At 39.4% G+C, this 20,663-nt stretch overlaps 1 protein-coding gene across 1 annotated transcript in view; it reads right to left on the reverse strand.

The window, feature by feature from the left end:
• The window catches only part of fbn2b (fibrillin 2b), a 66,176-nt gene extending 45,723 nt beyond the window's left edge, over positions 1-20,453 (reverse strand). Inside the window, exons 1-3 of the mRNA XM_042006764.1 lie at positions 20,242-20,453; positions 7,097-7,179; positions 6,813-6,914 (exon numbers count right to left, since the gene is read on the reverse strand). Of these exons, the coding sequence (XP_041862698.1) occupies positions 6,813-6,914; positions 7,097-7,179; positions 20,242-20,420 (364 nt within the window). The 5' untranslated portion in view covers positions 20,421-20,453. The remainder of the gene's footprint in view (positions 1-6,812; positions 6,915-7,096; positions 7,180-20,241) is intronic.
• Positions 20,454-20,663: the final 210 nt, after the last annotated feature.

Genomic DNA, 20,663 nt, shown 5'->3' on the forward strand with positions numbered 1-20,663 from the left:
CATTAATTTCCTCTTTATCTATCTGCCTCCCTCTCTCCTACCATTTGCCTGTTTGTGTATTTTCCTTTATCATTTCTGGCATGCAGCTGTGCAGCAGATGGGAAATGACCAAGCTTCCCGGTTGTTGACTTTTTCTAATGAGAGTTTCTGAGTTTGCACACTTATCCAACAGACAGATTATTTTAGCCACTAAAATCCACCTACCTATTTTACCTCACCCCAAAATACAGTACATGTATGGCTTGTGAGTCATAAAGAAAGAATATTGTCTTGACTTTTCTTTGTGATCACAAGCATCTGCCATATTGGAAGCATACACATGATAGGCTAATGTTACATGAGTCAAAGCACGATTTTGGATGTGGACCTTGTTTGGTTTCGGTGAGTGCAAGGCAGAGGTGTAATTTACTGAAAAAGTTATGATTGTAATTGTAAGTAAGGATTTAGAAGGCATTTCATTAAATGCTCTCACGTGTAAAACTTGGCTGTCTCCACATACAGCTTTGACAGGAACGACTATTTTCTGAAAATATATCATGATAAATTTGTTTGGGAAGCCTGAGCTTACAGGTCAGTGTACTAGGATGCCATCGTGGTCACTGTTAAAGGAAATGAGTCAGGCGCTCTTCTTAGCTTAATGCAAGACGTGTGGTTAACGGCATGCAGTACTCACTCTTACTTTACTTACAGCCAATTACTGGAGCTGTGATGTGAAACATGAATAAAGATTGCAGTGAGTGATTACAATTTTCCCTGCTGTAGAACAAACCATGAAGAAAAACTATTCCAGTGTACTGCAACTAAGAGTTCCCCAAAGCTGAGGGTAATTTGGGTAAACCCCCCACTCTCCACAAAAACATAGTTTTAAATAGGTCAAGGAAGCATGGGGAAAGACTTTGTATAGCGAGAGTCTCTCTGTCCACTAACTGAACTCTCTGAACCCAGAAATAGAGACTGATGAGATATGAGACTGGAAAGACGGTAAGGCTACTCGACGTCATGTGTTTTCTTTGTAACAGGAACTAGTAGAAAGAAGAAGGAGGAGGTGAGAAGAGGAAACAAGCACATTTGGACACAAAAGGGAATGATCTCACTAATTAACTCTCTCGCTTCCTTATGGCACTCCATCTTCTGCAAGCAGAGAGAGGTGGCTTTCCACAGTGACCCGTGCCTGGAAAGCTTCACGTGTCGAGCAAAACAGGATGGAGGGATGAGCATGTGCACATGTGTGTGTATGTCCTCTGGACAGTGACCAAAATGAATTGGGTGTAGCATGATGGTGGTACAATGCACCTTTGTATTCTGCTAGTGTCGTCGGTGAGCTGCTCACATATGGGTGTTTTTTACGAGAGGCTGAGAAACACAGGAAGTCCTGGCTAGTGTGTGAGTGTGTTTGTGAGGAAGAGTGTGTGTCTAATGGAAAACTGGGGAGTTTTATAGTTGTGTTTTTTGTCCTGATTTACACAAAACCCAGAGACCAGTGACAAGTTAGTCTCAGTAAATGCAAAAATGACTTTCCATTCCAGTAAGCTCACAATCTACCCCCACCCCACCCCAGTGGATTTAATCCTGTACCACAAACACATCATCAATTTTCTTTAAACTGATCAATGTATTCACTTAAATTGTTTGCTGACCTTATGCCTAAAAGGACAGAGCATTACTTTGCAGAGGACTATGTTGAAGTGGTATGGTTCCTAATTAAAAAGCCCCCTCTCTGCTTTCCCAGGGCTCTCTACCGCTCCATGTCAATCACCAATGGAAGCCTTTCAGTCTAAAGACAGCTGTTTCTCAGCATTAGTGGTAAGAACATCCCTGGTAATATTTTGTAATTATGGTTATGGGAAGACAAGGTTATAAAGACAACTCTATATGATCCTCTGCACAGCTGCTCAGCCCTAAACCTGTTGATTACAAGGTTGACTTGCCACGTGAACTCATGTAGTCTGGGAAATGACATTCATTTCCAGGTTATCGGTAAATGTGACTCATTCTTATGAGGCAACCTTAACTTTGCAAAGACTGAATTATTTCTGTCTGTAAGATGTATTTATGCACACAAAAACATGTTTTTGCATTGGCAGTCAGGAAGTTCTGCTAGAAAAAAAAAAAAAAAACTACATGTGAACAAAACAATAATTGCAGACATGTTGATGACACGAAGGAATTAACAAACACCCTGCTGACCTATTTCAACCTCTGTATTCCTTAGGCAACACACAAAACATTAAGATGCCATGTACAAATTTGCAGTTGGCACATTTGACAATACAATAGCTACAATGAAGAATTTTGACTTCTGTTTTCAAGGTATAAAGCATCTGAGGATGTTTTAGTCCTTATACTTGAATTCTACTTGTATTTAGAGAATGTTTTTGGTAGAAGGTTTTTATACAGCATCATTTTCTAATTTTGATTGAACCTAAGAAATTACCTGAAAGTTCTGTCAAATGTTTTTCTCCCTAATGTTATAGTAGCATTGATAAGCATATGTATCTAGTGCACGAAACCTCTGTTTGGTTTTGTTTGAATTCAGTATCATATGGAATCCACGCAAGCGTTTTATAATTTCAGCTCCTCAACTGTAACAAATCAAGAATGTAATGTTAATGTGGTGAAGGGATCCAAGGAGTCTTAATACACTGTGACCAATTTATGATCCCTAGTCTTTGTAAATACCCTTTTTTAAAACATTTTTTTTAATTTAGCTATTTCTTTAACTCTGGTCAACCCAAATCAGAACAAAGCTTTGTATCAGTAGAGCAAAGAGCATTTGAAACATGATCACATGGATTAATGCAAACCACCCAATTAGCCTCTGAGATTATATTTGGTAAAATGATGCAGCTTTACTTTATCACTAATCACAAAGTTGTCTGACCTGAGACATTCATTAGAGCTGAAAGACTAAAATGGTGTTAATGATTCTTCATTCATGCTCCATAGATGCATTACATTTCAGCAAAGCAAGATGTCGAAATATGGCATACAAACAAAAGTAATTAAACAATTTAACAACTTTATAAACTGACAGAGGATCTCATTATCTTTCTGTCCTTTTCTATGTCTCAAAAGACGGTCACCATAAATCCTTAAGGAAAGTTGAGAAGAACAGTAAGACAGTAAGTTCAGTCCAGCCCTGCTGAGCTGCTGTGCTAATTTATAACTTTACTTTCAATAGCCGTTGAAGCCCATGAGGACCATGACTTCATAGCTCTCACCAAAGCACCGACTCTGCAGGACGTCTACAGGTCACAGGAAGTTTCCCTTCACCCCTCCCTTAAAGCTGCCCTTACTTACGACTGAAGCAAATCACATTTTATGTCTCTGGGTCACAACCAGATGATGCTCACAGTTTGTCTGTTTAAAATGAGTCTGTGTGGGTGGAAATGTGTGTTTGTGGGCTTAGTGGAATGTGTGCATAAGAAAGAGGTCTGACAGGGTCCAGGCATGACTGACGAGCTGACTTTGGCCTTTTAAAGCAGGGAAGTTGAAAATACTGCACATTGATTAATACACACATTGTGCATGCTCCCAGAGTGGTACTTAACAATGTCTTCACTATATTTATATTGAAACCTGTGGTAATCCTGTAAAGACAAACTTGATTTCACAACACTTCGCTCCTCTCCACACAGTGTGAGTGTTGTGTTGCTAAGCCCTGCAGACTGAGCTGGGGCAGCTAGATTTTCTGCTTTAATCCTGACAAACCCTGTGACCTGCAGGCTGTGGAGCAGACCTGCAACATTACTCATTGCTATTACAATCTAAACTTTTCTGTGCTGGCCCTCAAAGAAGAAAACAATGCATTTTACAATAAGAGAGGGGGTACCAGTATTTAGTACCAAAAAATAGTACTAATGAAAATTTCAAGAAACCTTTCACAACTGAACGAAGAAAAAAATGAAATTATTGATGGTCCAAGTAGTCAGAAGCAGAAAATCTGTTCATAGCTGTCTTCACTGTATCTAACACACAGTAAGCAATGAGAAACCTTGATTTCTGTTTCGATAATCACACTTCTAGAGTCGCCACAACTGCTTAAAAATATCAAAAGTTGTGCTATTGTAACACCTTATTTTCCAGATTATCCAAACAATAACAGTCAGTTAATCGGTCAAAATCATATTACTATTCCGTAATGCGCCTGACAAAAGAAATTGTGTCTATAATTCTAAACTAAACTCCAAATGCTCTTCTTACAAACCTACATTTTGTTGTTGATGCTTTACTTCTTTTTTGTATAAATGTATTTATGTGTGTCTATATCTTTAGTGGAGTGAATGTGCTTATGTTTGTATATCTCTATAAATGATTGTATAATCTGTCCCCCCCCTTTTTTTTTTGTCTCTCTATATTCACCACATTGGGTTTACTTGTCATTTAAATATAAATTTAGGTAATTCTTCCTTGTAATTAGTTTACTTGTAACTGCTTCTTAGGCACTGGAACATGGCAGCCCACTGCTTTCTAGTTCCTCTATAGATGAGTAAAATGCTGAAGCTAATTTTCCAATTGGGATAAAAAATTTTTTACATATTATTTTTATTTTCACTAATAAAATGTGCTAAACAAATTAAATTGCCATTGTGGCAGCCTCCTTAGGTCCTGTTGTGAACCATGATGGCTGTCAGTGATCAGCTTTTCTGTCACTAGTACCACCTCTCCTGTTGCATTTGTGTATTGTTCAGATGAGAAGGAGGAAACTAGCCGTTCATGGTTCATACTGGCACATATTTACCCAAAAGTATTGTAAATGTATCAGTCTCGTGTCAATCAGACCGATGTTACTATCATGTGAAGCAAAAGAATGAAAAATGTTGATAATAGCAGCCTATTTCAGTTAGATATTGTTTGCCTTTATTTTCTATAACTTTTCAGTTTGAAACAGCTGTAAAATCTACCAGTCATCAGTCAGCCATGTACACATCTATGAAGAAAGATCAGGTTCAGATATCTAGTCACAGTGAAACAGCAAAAAGAAGCAAGGGGACGTCTTCTCTAAATCATTGGTGCTGTGCTGATCTTGGAGGCACAGGGCTGATCATTCATGATTATAAAAAGATTTTTAGATACAAATCAGAGCAGGACCTTTCACTAACAAAGTAGCTGACAGGTGGTTTGAAGGCGATGCTTCCACTGGTAGCGCAAATCTGTCCGATACAATTTGGCCAACAGACCACCGGTCTGCGTGTCACAATGCTGCACAGGACAATGTTAAAAAAAAATTATTAATCCACGGAGCCCCCTAGAGGACAGCAATTTTTTTTTTCTTTTACGTTCCCTTGCAATAAGTTTTGTGTTACTAAGCAAAAAAGGCACAGAGCATACACAACCTGTTAAAGTAATTTTTTTAAGTTTCTTTAGGTGGCTAAATATCCCCATGTAGCACAGCACCGAAGGAACCAAGGAGCCACAGGCCCCAAGCAGTGATGCCAGCCCCAAGACAGGAGACCAAACCATTCCCTGCCCTGGGTAGCCCCCAGGACTGGGGTGTAGGAAGACCCCCGTCTCACCCCTTCTGGTGTTTGGACAGTGTGTGTTTGTAATGCAGTTAAAGTTGATATAGCCATGCAGCTCTGGTGGCGACAACCTCCAGGACCCCCCCCCCCCCCATATATAACAAAGCTCACCCCCACAAAGCCTTGTGTGTGTGTGTTTTTGTAGTGTCATTGTTTTTATGTAAATATGATTAAAGGTGATTAAAATAAGTGTGATTAAAGGTGAGGAACAAGCCATCCCAGAGTGCAGAAGAAGCAGCCATTGAGGCCCACTCCACCACACCACATGCAATGTGCACAGTCCCCAAAGCCTTAAGTGTGTGGATGTAAATGCAAGAGCATGGGGGGGAGGGGTGTGAGGAGTGATAGGCCAGGTAAAGGGAAACTCCCCTTGGAAGATGAGACACCCCACTGGAAGCAGTAGGCCACCATGTTTGCTATGACTGCTCCCAGGGCAGGACAATCCAAGCCCGACCAAGCCCAGAGCCCAAACTGACAGCAGCCAGGGATCCACAGTTCATCCCGAATAGCTCACATGCACCACACCCCGAAGAGAGGGGAATACCAAAAGTAACAATAAAAATAATAATAATAATAAAACATAATAGTAATAATGTATACATTTATATCCTTATAAACACATACACAAACACTCATATATATACATGCATTCACCTTCCCAAACATACATCTAATGGTCACTCGTGCATCCCGCATCCACACTCACACCATAAAGTACAACGACACCATCTCTCTCTGGCCCACTCAGGCTACTCTCCACCCATCCAACAACCTCCCACCCCACCCTCACCACCCCCTCCATCCAACCATCCGCCCAAAACCCCACCTGTCCATCAACCTACCCAACATCCCCACCTATCCACCTACCCACCCAACAACCCTACCCAACCACCACACCCATCACCTGCCCTACATCCTCACCTGTCCAATGCCCCTACCCAGCCAATTCCCTTCGACATTCCCAACCTACCTCCTTCCCACCCAAACCCACACACACTTGGGAGACACTGTGGGCCCCCAGAGCACCTATCAGACACCAGGCCGCGCAGCAACCCAGTGGCAAGCCCCCTATGAGGAGAACAGCTCCCTGGCACCGGGGCCTAGGCCCCGTCACTCAGCCCACACTGTGGCAGGCCGGCTACCCGGCCCAGAGCCAACAGCCCCTGACCCAGGCCCCACCAGTAGCCCCCACCCACCGTCGTGAAGAGGCCCCCAGAGCCAGCCTCCCGAGCCCCCACCAATTACACATACAGACATCCCCATGACAGCCAGCCCAGCCCCACTACTCACTTCCTGCTACTACTCCACAGTTGGGAGAAAGTTGGCCATTTGAACAGGTGCACATGTTGGGTCTTGAACAGAAGCCATCACCACATGAATTCCTGCAAATTGCTGGAGAAAAGAAAAGAAGAGGAAAGAAATAGAGAGGAGAAGACTAAATTCAGTGGGTTTCCTTTTTTATTTCTTAAGGCATACATAATAACATAAGCAGATTTATCTCATTCATACTTGTTCTTATCTCACTGAGCTCTGTGGAATTGTATCAAAGAGGATTTAAGGATGGAGGAACTTACGAACAATACACTGGTTCCCTCCAGGCAGAGTCTTCCAGCCTGGGCAGCAGTATGAATGGAAGCGGGAGCCACACACATTGGGTCTGTAAGATACAAAAAGGCAGAACAAAGAAACTTACTACTCACCAGACCTCCCAAATGTATTTCAATAAAATCCCTAAACAAATATATACAGTTTTGAGTTATTTTCTGAGCTGCCCAAGTCCTGCATGGTCACTGCTTTCAGAATAAACAAAACAAAGTTTAACACAAAGCCCCATCAAATGATGGATGAAGGTATTTTCAGAGAAGCAAGAAGAGGAGGAAATGCAAGGGGCCTACAACATAAGGACTAGTGTTATGTTTTCTTTCAGAGCTAAATGCTAAACTCAGACAGACAGGACGTGTTAAGTCCTCATTTCTCTGGAATTCCATGCCTGGCTGTCCTGTTTTCTGGCAAATATCCAGAGCTGCCCAGCCCTTTCAGTCAGATTCGTGGAGAGCTAGCGGCAAACTTTGACCCAGCCTGACAGATGTAAGAGTCATCACACCATATGGAGTGCTCAATTGGCCTGACAGGGTAGTCACACAGTTTTCCTCTATGGAAATGGTTAAACCACATCTAGAAATGACAGACTACTCACACACTCACAAACACATAAACATGCAGAAGGACTGAGGTCCACAGCTGCTTTACAAGCTTGCACTCAGAGCACTGCAGTTTTTGTCATTCATGAATAATTGCAAACTTACTTATTACTCAGATTATTTAGAGCAGTGATCACCAGTCCTGGTCCTCAAGGCCCACAATCCTGCAGGTATTAGATGTTTCCCTGCTGCAACACACCTGATTCAAATTTAATGTTGTAAAGCACTTTGGGTACATTTTGGTTGTTGTAAAGGACTATACAAATAAAATTGGATTGATTGATTGATTGATTGATTGATTGATTGATTGATTGATTGATTGATTGATTGATTGATTGATTGATTCATTCATTCATTCATTCATTCATTCATTCATTCATTCATATCTGACTAGCTCTGCACAAGCCTGATAATAATTGCATTAATTTAAGTCAGGTGTGTTTAGGCAGGAAAACGTTGAAAGTCTTCAGGACAGTGGGCCTTGAGGACCAGAGATGCGGATCCCTGATTTAGAGGGGAAAATGGAACAATCCCAATATGCAACAATCTCAAATCCATATATTTAGTTGAAATGAGCATGAAATGGTGTGAACTTATCTTCTCATAAAGCCGTTTAACAAAATGCAGACTATGTGGTTGCAGTAAGTGCCCTTTCAAGACACATAATAACACATGAGGGGTATTTTTGTATTGGTGGTAAGTTGTTTGGATTTTGCTGATGGCTAAGGGACCACAGCATGATAAAATGGGATAAAGTCTGATCCAGATGCTCATGTTATAGTAATTAGCTAGCACTGGGATCACATCATTTTAGACTATTTCTGCCCTGAGGACATAATTTATTATGTACTGGGGAGCAGAAACTGTTTTTAGTAACGCTAGATTAGCCAGTGTTTTATGATGCCAAGAAATAAAACACTAAAAGAACTAAAAATTACTGCCAGAACCAAAGAGAAGATATTCTGATCTTTTTGTCCATTGATGTAATGGTAGCATCCTGTATATCCCATGTTACAGCTCAGTAGTAGAAGAGTCAATCAACCTAAATGTAAGCTTTAATGATTGTTTACAGCACTGCAAATGTCTGTCAAATATTTAGACTATCTAGTCGACATAAAATTTACCAACCGTTAGTGTCGTCAGAGCCACAGAAAACGTAACTATTTGTGCAAGCTGAGTGCTGTACTTGATGAGCTGCAAACTCACATTTCTGTTCGTCTTAGGTTTTAGATCAAGGGTGCCCCAGTCCAGTCTTTAAAAGCTACTATTCTACAACATTTTAGATGCATCCCTTCTACAAAACACTTGAATCAAATGAATGGCTTGATACCTAGCCTCTGCAGAGCTAAATAACATGCACATGAGGGAATTCAATCATTTGATTCAGATGTGTTAGAGAAGGGATGCATCTAAAAGTTAGATGCATCTCTTCTCCAAAAGTTAGATTTGGAATAGTAGATCTCAAAGACTGGACTAGGACACTCCTGTTTTAGATGTTTCCTTGCTCTAACACACCTGAATCAAACAGATCCAACAACCAGGTGTTGAGTCAGGTGTTTTGAAGCAGGGAAACATCTTAAATCTGCAAGAGAGTGACTCTCAAGGACCAGAGTTTGAGATCTTTGGCTTAAAATAAAGCTATTTCATTTTTTTTTCTTAAAAAAACTGACAAAATAGGCACAAATGTTGCTGCTTCCCCTCAGCTGTTCTTAAAGTCCTTGTCTTTAAGAGTCCTCTCAATTTATCATACATATATAGTACATTATGGAAAAAGTGCTCATCAGTTTTAAGAGATTATAGGCATTTAATTGCGCAAAAAGTCTAAAAGCAAATTTGTTTTCATAAGCAGCCTCTCAATTCAGTTGAATCAAGAACAGAAATGAGCCACACGGGGTCCCAAATGCAGGTGTTCTTATAGGTAACACATCATCAAAATACTACTTATTTTTAACTGACCAACATGAAATGAGAAAAAGACTCTTCAGCATTTTACAGAAAGTCATTCAAGACCTACTCTGTCCGGAGACCAGTCACCAGACAATTTAAATAGAGGTTTTTAATGCATATTCTGTAGACTGGTTTTGTGATTTTAGTGCCAAACTGAAACTAAAAGAGAAAAAAGTTTAGCAGTAAAAATCATCATGACAATCCAGCTTTTTTTCTGCACTCTAAGAAAAATTTCCATAAAAAAACTGGCAGAAAATTACCAGGACGTTTTACCATTATTTGTATGGACACTTTTATTTACCAAAAAACCAAATATTCTGTACTTCCACAGTACATGCCCTGTTGCATTCATGGACGTGTCTGTTAATTCAAAAATAGGGTTAGAAAATGATGCACTTTCATAGCCGTTACATCCATGGAATGACACCACACTGAATAAAAAGAGGAAAATTTGAACCTAATTAAAATATTTACTTGAATTGGCAGAAAGTGATTATATTTAGTTTGTTCAAGATCAGTTGGTCCATTCTTCCCGTGAAACACATTGACTCTACTTCCTCAAAAGATACCACCTTGAAAAAACAAGAGAATTTCACTGCCATCAGTCATATAATGGTGAACCAAGTGGGTGTGACTTCCTGTACTGTCCACTGCACTCACGGTGCCAACTTTAACATTTAAACAGAGCTTAATCTTAATCTTTAACATAAAACTTTTTCTGTGGCAGTGCGAAGATGTGTATGTGGCAGTGTCCATGTCAAGCAGCAAGAACTCCCAAACCTGGGCCACAAGAACAAAATGGTGTCAGAAAGCTTTCAAAAGTGAGATCTTTCTTCTTCGTGGTTTGGAAGTTTTTGTGGCTTAAACATTAGTCGAGCAGAACTTACCTCTGGTGGGGCTCTGAGAAGTATTGTGTGATTGGTCGGACATCTGAGGTGGGCGTGGTTAACGTGGAAAAGCATGAAACAGAAAGCTGTCACTTCTGCATCTCTGCTGATTCCACTTATTGTAAATTTAGACATTAAACTTGCAAGTAAAGCTGATGTATGTATGGAAAACCTTTCTCCCCTCCTCAATGGACAGTAACCAGGGTAACACTGGGTTATTACCAGGAAAATGACAGCTGGGGTTTGAATCTCTAATGGATGGAGAGCAGAGAACACCTCCAGCCAATTTACCAGAAGACATAAGGAGACAGTGGGGCAGAAAAACATGTGGCCAGGCAGATGAGAAACATTTATGATGGTGGAATAAGTGGGACAGAGAAAGGATAATAATAATAAAAGAAGAAGGGGAAATGGAAGAAGTGAAAAAAAAGACAGAGTGAAAGCAATTGGGAGGAGAGGAAGACAGAATGGTGAGAAAGGAACAGGAGAATGCTGGGTAGAAAAAAACACATTCATGTTGAGAAGAAGAGGAAGCAGGAGGAGGAGTTGGTACGGAAAACAGTGATATGCATAGAAGCGGAGAAGAGGCCAGACTCTTTGTCTGGGGTTGAATTTCTGGAGCAAACAGAAAAACTTCAGGAATGGACAGAGTGAGACATAAGCATTCCAGTATGTTATGAGCAGTCATGAAAATTCTTCCCTGATGTATTTCTTTACATAGCACTAAAGATTTTCCACTGTTACACATTTGTAGTTTGCCAATATCTGAAGGATTGTCAGGGTCTGACCCTGAAGTCTTTCCTCCAGGTCAGTGCCCAGCTTCATATCACGGAAAAGAAGCTTTAGAGGATGAAACAAGGATGGAAAAACAACCGTAAAAAGGAGCCCCAAGGGTGTTCCGTGATTTTGAAATGTCCCACTGTTGTTAGGGCTCAATCTAAAAGAGATTACCTCTTCTGTGGCCTCGTCGCTGCCTTTGAAGTTGCCTCCTGGACTGTGGATCACTCATTAACTGTCATTAATAGTAATAAAGAGAAAATGGCTGCCACTGCTTTGGAGGGTAAAATGATATTGTAAATCCTGTTCAAAGCTGAAAGGGAGCACAGTTCCACAAAGATCTCAGGATATGGAGTAAGTGTAATGAAATTACCAACCCTTATTAGTTTGTGGTTATCTTGTAATATTAAGAAACTCAGTAAAGTGGGGTTAAGGTTACCACCAAAATTATCTGATGGTCCCTTGAAAAATATATGAGCAGTATCTGGACTTTTTCCATCAACAGATATTTATATAGTATGTAGAACAAATAGTAGATAATAATTTCTGCTATGCAAATAATCATTAGTTGGATCTAAAATTTTATACTGAATAATTTTTTCTTTTCTTTTTTTTAAGAAACAAGTTAGATAAGATTGAAAACTGCAAAGTAAAGTTGGAGCCTGAGGGTCACCTTTAAGAAGAATCCACACGGTCAAAGGTTAATGTAGCTCAAAGCAGCAGTCATCACTGCAGGAAGGTTGGATAGTGCTGAGCAGGCATGGAAAAATGTATACAGACAGTTTGTTTCCATTAAGACACTGAGCAGAAGTTCACAGTTGTCAAGGCTCTGAGTCTTTTGTCTGTGTCCTTCTATGTGTGTGTTGGTGTAACGGTCATAAGTCAGAGGTCCCCTGCTTACTTTTCTACTGCCTCCAGCAACACCTGGGCCTTTTACACTCCTATCAGCTCATTAAGTGGGGCTGATGCAGGAATTTATACTACAGAGAATGACCCAAGCACCAAAGGAGACAAAGCAGATGCATGCATGGTAAAATATTAATTCTAAACACAAATGAATTTTTCTTTCTGTATTTTAATTTTAGTCTAAGTAAAAAAAAAGGTAAATATAATAGGTCCATTTAGTTAATGAAAGCACACAGCAGAGGACCAATGTTATCACCCCAAATATAAGATTCCTTTAGGCAGGCAGTCACTTCATCAAGTAAATACATTTAAACATGATTATAAATTATTATAAAGTATGGTATCTCACACTACTAAAGTTAACATGCTTGAATTTTGGGAATGTGGATTTAATTAACTTCCTGATTTGTCACATCTTCAGTCACACAGGGTATTTGGTTGGCACCTATGTTGCCATATGGTTAGCTGAAAATTTTCCAGCTTTCCACTATATGTAACACAAGCAAAGCAAACCAGCTGACCCATGATTCAATGCATGTTTCCCCATTTAGCTGATAAACGGAAGACAGATGAAGTGTAAGAGTTAATGTGATTTCTGCTAAGGTGTTGCATTGCGTAGCACTAGGTGTCCAATGCTGAAGTGCTTAAATGTGTATGCAAAACAAACGTGAGACAACATTCACACCTAGGCTGTCACTTGTCATGGCAACACTGCTAATAGAAAAAAAAGCTTATTGCAGAAAATATAAGTATGCAGTCTAGCATGTCGTAAACTTTAGCAAATGAAGTGTTTTAATCAACATCATAATGTTGTTGTCTAAGCCAAATTAAGTGATTTTATTATTATTAAGTAAGAACCTAAACATGTTTAGTTCAGTAAACAACACAGTGACTGAAAAAAAAAGTAGAGCACCTACATTGGGTACAAACTCTTCTTTTTTTCAAGCATTCTCAAAATTTCAATGGCTCAGTTTGTGGTCTCCAAAACCTCAAGTTACATTTTTATATTACCCCATTATCTCTTAAGGGTGTTTTCTGAGGGTATTCTGGGTTACATTTTTTATCATCTACTTCAGTATATGGTAGACAAAGAGACTTCTGAAGGAAAGTTTAACTGAATAAATGAGCGCACATGTAGAACTTGTAAGAATTAAGTGTATAATTAGTGACTCATGGGAATAAAAACACCCCATGGCCATGTGATCCTTGATGTGCTTCCTGCATGTTCTGACAAATGAATGCTTTTATATCACAGAGTCAGTTCAGTCTGTGTCCTGAGCCAACCAGCAGTTTTAAGGCTAACTACATTGTTAAATTTGCTATTTAAATTCTGCCATAAACCTCATTGCAAATAAGAATTAACTGAAAGGGTACATGGGCAAGGCATTACTGTCGGAAACCTTTGTGAAGCACTACAATGCAGAGCTACATTCACAAACACCACTTCAAGCATTATAGTGGAACAAATAAGCCTTGTTTTAAATTTGTCTGGAGACAGTGTTGACTTCTCTGGGCTCTGAAGCATCTGGGACGGACCATCACACAGTGGAAATGTGTACAGTGGTCAGACCAATCAGTAGTCTAGATCTTTCTTTGTTCTTTTGGAAAAAGGAGTTGCTCTTTGCTTGGACCAACCATGGAAAGAACCACAGGTTGTTCTGAGAACCCTCGACAACCTCCTTTGTGATAGCAGCGTTAATGCAGAAAAGTTGATTAAGATTTTAGAGTAGCACATTATGCTTTCAGAATTATTTTTTCCAAAGACTTATCTAAATATCCCAACAACACCAATCCGAATTAGAGGGTACGGGTATTGGACAGGGCTGCCTGCCATTCTGACCTGTCCCTGATGTTGGAGAATTTTGAAAAGGCAAAGGCAAAATAACATATTTTATGTGAGAATGCATTTTAATAGATAAGAGAAAGAGTAGCATTAACCTTTTTTGGTGGCCTAAAATAACATGTATACTGACAAATGAAAAAAAAGTTTATGAAAGCTTTCATCAACTCAGAATGGTACATTAATTATAAAGCACTTGAAGCAACTCCAGATAATCCTGACTATACAGCTCATTCTCAGCCTGCACATTTAGTACACATAAGACATGAAACATAAAACCCAAAATTCGAACTAATCAGTGTTGTGCCTGAACAAGTTCACTGAACTATCGTTCATGAACTCGTTCATATTTTGGGTGAACGTGAACTGAACGTACTGTATTTCTGCCTGATGAACGTTATTGTGAGCGTGCTCATTCTAGCGTTTGTGTTCTCTTGTAGTTGAACTTTGTTCAATAAGAGTTCCAGATTTCCATGAAGCTCTCCAGGTAAAATCCCGGCTAAAACATGTCGTATACAGGCCTTAATATATGGGTGAAAAATACCAAATCTGGCAACACCAGCCACCACAGAGCCGCACCGCGCATGCGTCATCAAATTGCGAAACATGGAGGCAAAATCCAATGAAGGCAGCAGCGTCATCTCTGCCTCAGTGATCACTTCAGCATCTTCGTATGATCACTTAAAATAAGAAGCAACTCCGAACATCAACAACGCCAACAGCAAACCTGAAACGGCATATTGAAATAAAGCACCTGGCTAACCTTCCAAGGTATCTGTCATTAAAAACCATCTAAAGACTTGGCAACGGCATGCTAAAGCACATCCTCTACCAACCAAAACTAAATAACAGCATACAGTTGCAGCAGCTCCGCTGTTTTCATCTCCAGCCGCAGCTAGAAAACCTTCTGCAGTATATTGTCGGAAACCTGCAGCCTTTGAGGAAAGAGGAGCCCTCAGCTTTCATAAACTTGACAAATGCAAGACACATGGTCTTGCATGTCTGTCTTTGTTTTGTTTTTTACCAATGCATTTGGGCTGAATGTTGCACTTTTATGACCCAAGTTCTAGAACTTTTCTTTGGACAAACAAGTCAGAAAAAAATACATTCACAAAAAACTGATGACTTAATGAAAAGAAAAATAATGTTTAAATGTTTTGCACTTTAAATGTTGCACTTTGAGGTACATTCTTTGTTTCCTACCTCAACCTGGTTCCTACCTCAGATAGTTTAATAATTCCTCATTAAAAAAAGACCATTCAAGCAAGTTTTTCCTCATGTTTTTGTACTGTAGGAGGGAAAGCTGCAGCTGGCTACCAGCATGGACTGAATGGGTGGCGACAATAGGAAAATGCCAGTACGCAGAGGGTAATAGCTCGCAGCAACATTTTGGGGAAAAGAAAGCTATGAACTACTTCATTTTTATAACTGTGAACTTAAAACGTAAAAGTAAAAAAAAAATTGAATTATGAACTATGAACTAAATGTGTGAACTGAACTTTGAACTAGTTTCTGTAGAAACTGAACTTTCCCAACACTGGAACTAATGCATAAAACAGCAAGAAAAACTGTCCATTGTTTATTCATGTCAAGAATAAATTCTTTTCAAGCTTTTTGTGTGTGTGTGTGTGTGTGTGTGTGTGTGTGTGTGTGTGTGTGTGTGTGTGTGTGTGTGTGTGTGTGTGTGTGTGTGTGTGTGTGTGTGTGTGTGTGTGTGTCTGTCTGTGTCTGTGTGTTTTGTTTTGTTTTTATTTTCTCTGCCATCAAAATACAGACATAATGTGGGTTTAACATAGAATAGTTCATTCAAAATGAAAAAATGTTTAATTCTTTGTCAAGTTTGGCCTGTGCCAAGGCCAACTGGAAAAAGTGGCCCCCATCCAGGCCATCAGAATGGGAGTGAAATTATGCTGGAATTCAAGTTAGCCAGCGCTCAAGGCATCTCTATTTAACAGATTTGTGCAAAGAAAGACTAACTTAATAAAGTGGGCAACGAAAGAATAGACTGACTAAAGTCTGTAATTCTGAGTGGTCTTGTCAAACAATAGAGATTTACTTTTTTATTTGGCAGGCCATAAGATTGGTACACACTTTCATCATTCATTTTCTACCAACAAGACATTTAGTCACTGATGAAGTAAAGCAGCCTAGCCCAGCCAACAAGCCCAAGGTCTGATCAGATACCACCCTTGAGTGGACTGATGCCAGTGCAGTGTGCTGTGGGAGCCAATAAATCAGAGTAGGTAAGCAACAGAACCAGTGCTACCAGAGAAACACCAGGGGATATGGGGCTAGAGCCAGTAAACAAACACTGCACCAAAGCCAAAGGCCAGAATAATGACCATCATTAAACTAACTCTCTCCATATCCCACACAGAGAATCTGTGAAACCCATACTGAGTTTCTGACAACCCTCTGTGAGCACTGCATCTCTGAGATAAAAGTCCAATGGCATTTTGCAAGCATGGTTTTCATAGATTATAATTAGCTGAGGGGGAATAGATGGTAATACATTTCAACAACTTCTGTGAAAGAAAAGTTGGCTCTAATTTAACAAAGCCTTAGAGGCAGCCAAAACCCTCACTCACCACAAACATGATTTCTTCTCCATTAAGGTTTCTGTCCAGAGCTGGTTAGAGGAAACAAGCTAGAAGATGCAGATGACTCACTTTACTCCATTTCTGATGAACCCTAGTAATTGTAAGGTAATAACTCCCAAACTAAAACTGAAAATAACATTAGCATTAGCTCTGTGTGTGCTTCAGAGAGGAACTGTCAGGATAATTCAAGTTACAATTGCCAGACAACACCTAGATATCCAGTTAAAATAACAAAAAATAATTCAAGCATTTTGTTAAATGGTTTTGTGGTACCTACAGTAGCCAGAAGCAGATTAGCATACACATAGAACCTTTCAGCTTTAACACATGCTGAGTTTTAAAGATTTTCTGTCATGTTTACTTTACTGTCTAAGCATTACATTGTGTGTTCAAAGCTTAATGTGATGAAAAAGCACCTACTCCTCATGAAACATAACACAATGTGATAGAAACATTAAGCTATTCTTTAGAGCTCCTGATTTAAGTGTGGCTCAGTTAAGGTGTGAAGGACAGCATAAAGATCATTTCCTGCTGCGTGCATAATCTTTGGTCATGTGGAATTCATAATGTCAGAACATAGAGGGTTGGCTATCAGAAGGATGTTTAATGGTTAATACTCACTCAAAATTAGCAACTTCTGCCACATCTGGAGTACTTTTAGATATTCTGTATTCAATTTAAATACACATTACAAAGAACTTTATTGGTTAAAGGCAATTTTAGATACCACATCCAAGCATTACACATACCACTGTGCCTGGCTAATGCCAGTCTCTTCCACAACTACTGAAGAGTGAAGAAAGTATTGAGGCTAAACCCTAAACATACCATGCAAACACTTCCTAATGACACCTGGGAAGACCGGATGAGTTGCTATTCCACTTCAGTGTTTCAATATTTATTTGTATTTATTTATTTATATATTATTTATTTGTTTGTTTGTTTATTTATTTATTGCATCTAAGTCACATAATAACTGACTGAAGAAGTTGAAGACCAGGCGATTCCATGTTCTGGAAGGTAATGTTATTGTTTTTGTCACTTACATCTCGTGGTTTTGAAGAAAAATTGGATATTCAGCTATTGCAAATATTTCTGTGATACTCTCCTCTTTATTTTGATTACTCTTTGAGATAAATGGTTATATTTATATAGCTGCGCTGTCAGCTGAGTTGATAACACTATGAAGCCAGACCTGCAAGCTGCTAGCTAATCTATTCAAAGCTTGCCAGAATTTTTGGCAAACAATTATCAAATTTGTGTCTATATCAAAATACTCAATGTTCATTAGTGGTAAAATAACTAATATCTAGTTTGAGGTTGAACGTGTACATCAATGCAACAATTTACTGTAGTGATGCACAAAAGCATTTGAAACAGGCAATAATTCTTTTAAAGTGGCTTTAAACAGAACAAAAGGCATTTGAGGTCCAAAATTTATCCCTTAAACTTTCACATAAAACTGGTATTATATGTCTAATTGAAGAAGGAAGAGGAATTTCTTTATTCATTATGGACAAGCACCTTACACATTCACAAAATCAGTGTGACCCCTGGCTGACTTTTCTTTCTCTTCACTTATATGAGACTTATTTGATAACCCTTCCAAGCCTGCCACTCATTAATAAAGTCTCTTAGTTTTCTGTCCTTCCTTCCTTCCTGTTCTTCAGGATTAGACTAGCAAAATTGTCAGGCTGATCTGCAACAGTAAACCACTGTCGATGTGAACGTGTAAAAATTAGCAAAAGATTTGATCTGCGATGAAAGTTTTTGGGGGTTGAGTCGTTCAGTTCCTTAACAAGTCTTTCAATTGATGCAAATATATAGATTGTTTACCCTTAAATGCCCTTAAATGCTAACCTGTAAAGTACTGCCAATACAAGTGATGAGATGGAAATACAATCCACATGAGTGTTTTCACATTTCAAATGTTTTTTTAAATACTCACAAAAATTGTATGGCACCGAAACTCACAGCACAAAACCCTTTATGACTATAGTTGGTTTGGGCTGGGAAAATATCATAGTTAGGGTTAAAATACATTCTTTTTACATTGCCACTGTCACCCACATGAATGTCTTTTTTATTGCCTTGGTTACACATAAACACAATATGTTATGCCAAAACTTGCTTGTTGTAATTAGTCAGTAGCTTAATTTTCTTACCGTAATGATGGATGACAAAAACACTGTTTTTACACTTCAGCCATTAGTGCCTTGGACGACACTTTTACAATATGCATGCATTTGGTCTCACAACCACTAGAGATTGCATATTCTAAAAATGAAACTATAGTTCATTTATTCTTGTATGAACACTCCATTGAGATATACTGTATTTATGTAGATGACCCACTTGCTACTTAGTTTGGCTTGCCAAATTTCTTTCCAATTCTCCAAATTGACCACCGACATTTGAAGAAGACATTGACTCCTCACAACTCCACTTACAGGAAAACCTAAAATCCCTTTAAGGTAGACAAACCTGCTTCAGTTTAATAGCTAGAAATTGGACATGCCTTAGAGAAAACGCCACTCCCAATTTAATCTATGTGGTATCTCTTCATCTCTTATTTCCTCATAAGCACTGATGCCATTTCTGCCCTCTGTTACTCCTTCAGCTGCTTTGTTACCTACAGCAGGGCGACAAATGCCCCTTTTCATACCCCCTTCTGGTGATACAAATACCTCATTTCCTGTGGCTTGGCACTGAGGGAACCATAAGCTGGGACAGATGGGAGACTGATTTGAATACCTGATGCAGACAATGAAAACTGGCTCCAAGAAACCATCTTTTGTTAATCAAGAGAAGAGAAATATACAAAGAAATTTTCTTTACTGTATTCCACATCTACACGTGTGGTGTTTGGTTATCAATGTGAAAGAGAGGGAGAGCAGAAAGGGGAATGAGGGGGGTTGCAGCTGGTGAGATGTGATCTGTATTAACCCTCTACTCCCCACACATGGACAAATAAATAAAAAATACCTTTAAAACACTCACACACAAGCATATGTTCACATGTACCTCACCATATAATTTTCCAACTGGCTGCATCAACTGAAAACACCACAGTGGTCCGTAACCACTTTGTACTTTTTAATACACCCAGGGGAATGTGGGTCATGCTTTTTGCTCATCAGCCCTTCATGGGATGTATAGAAAGCTGCTTTTCCCTCTCTTTCCCATGAAAACGGTAATTTGCATTGGATCCATAGGCAGACTTTAGTGAGGCAAGCAGCCTGTAAGGCTGAACATGTGCTGGTTTTGAGAAAACAATGCAGCAGTATTCAGCAACATAATTTTGTGTTTGGTAAGCTTGGCCTGGGCCCAGAAAGCACAGCAGTTGAAAGAAAGCTGCCAGGAAAGCTGACAGAGAAAAAACATTTATATTCTAAACCTTCCTCAGGATTAGCTACAAACATTGTTGATGCAACACAAAACTTTACTTATTTTGCAACACTCTTTTTATGAAAACTGTGCAATACAATATTAATAAAATGAATGTACTAAAATAGATTTCTTTTTTAACATGTTTATAAAAGATGGTACACTGATTCTTACCCTCTAAGTGTCTCCTGACCACGTCGCCGAACCCGCTGCACTTCTCTCTGGTCCACACTGCTAGTAAAGCGGCTAGCTTCGTAAGGTCCATTTCCTGTTTGACCACAAGCCACGTTCAGTGCCCCAAGGCATATTGCCACCCATCCAAGCAGCACCTGAGCCAGCTTCCCTGATCCCATTGGTCAGCTTGGCTATCCCTCCAACCAATTCACACCTTTGCTACAGCTCACTCTCAGACTATCTGTTGACAGTGTGGACCCAGACTGAGAAGCAGGATCTAGATCTAGGTCCAGACCAAGACCTGTGCACTCCAGAGTAGGGCCTAGACAGAGGAAGAAAGAAGATAAAACTAAGAAACATGTCGAACAAAGAAACATATCAAATTTAAACTAAGAGAGAAAGTAGTTCAGCATATCTCATAC

The sequence above is a fragment of the Melanotaenia boesemani genome, chromosome 14, assembly GCF_017639745.1.
Source record: "Melanotaenia boesemani isolate fMelBoe1 chromosome 14, fMelBoe1.pri, whole genome shotgun sequence".
NCBI lineage: Eukaryota > Metazoa > Chordata > Actinopteri > Atheriniformes > Melanotaeniidae > Melanotaenia > Melanotaenia boesemani.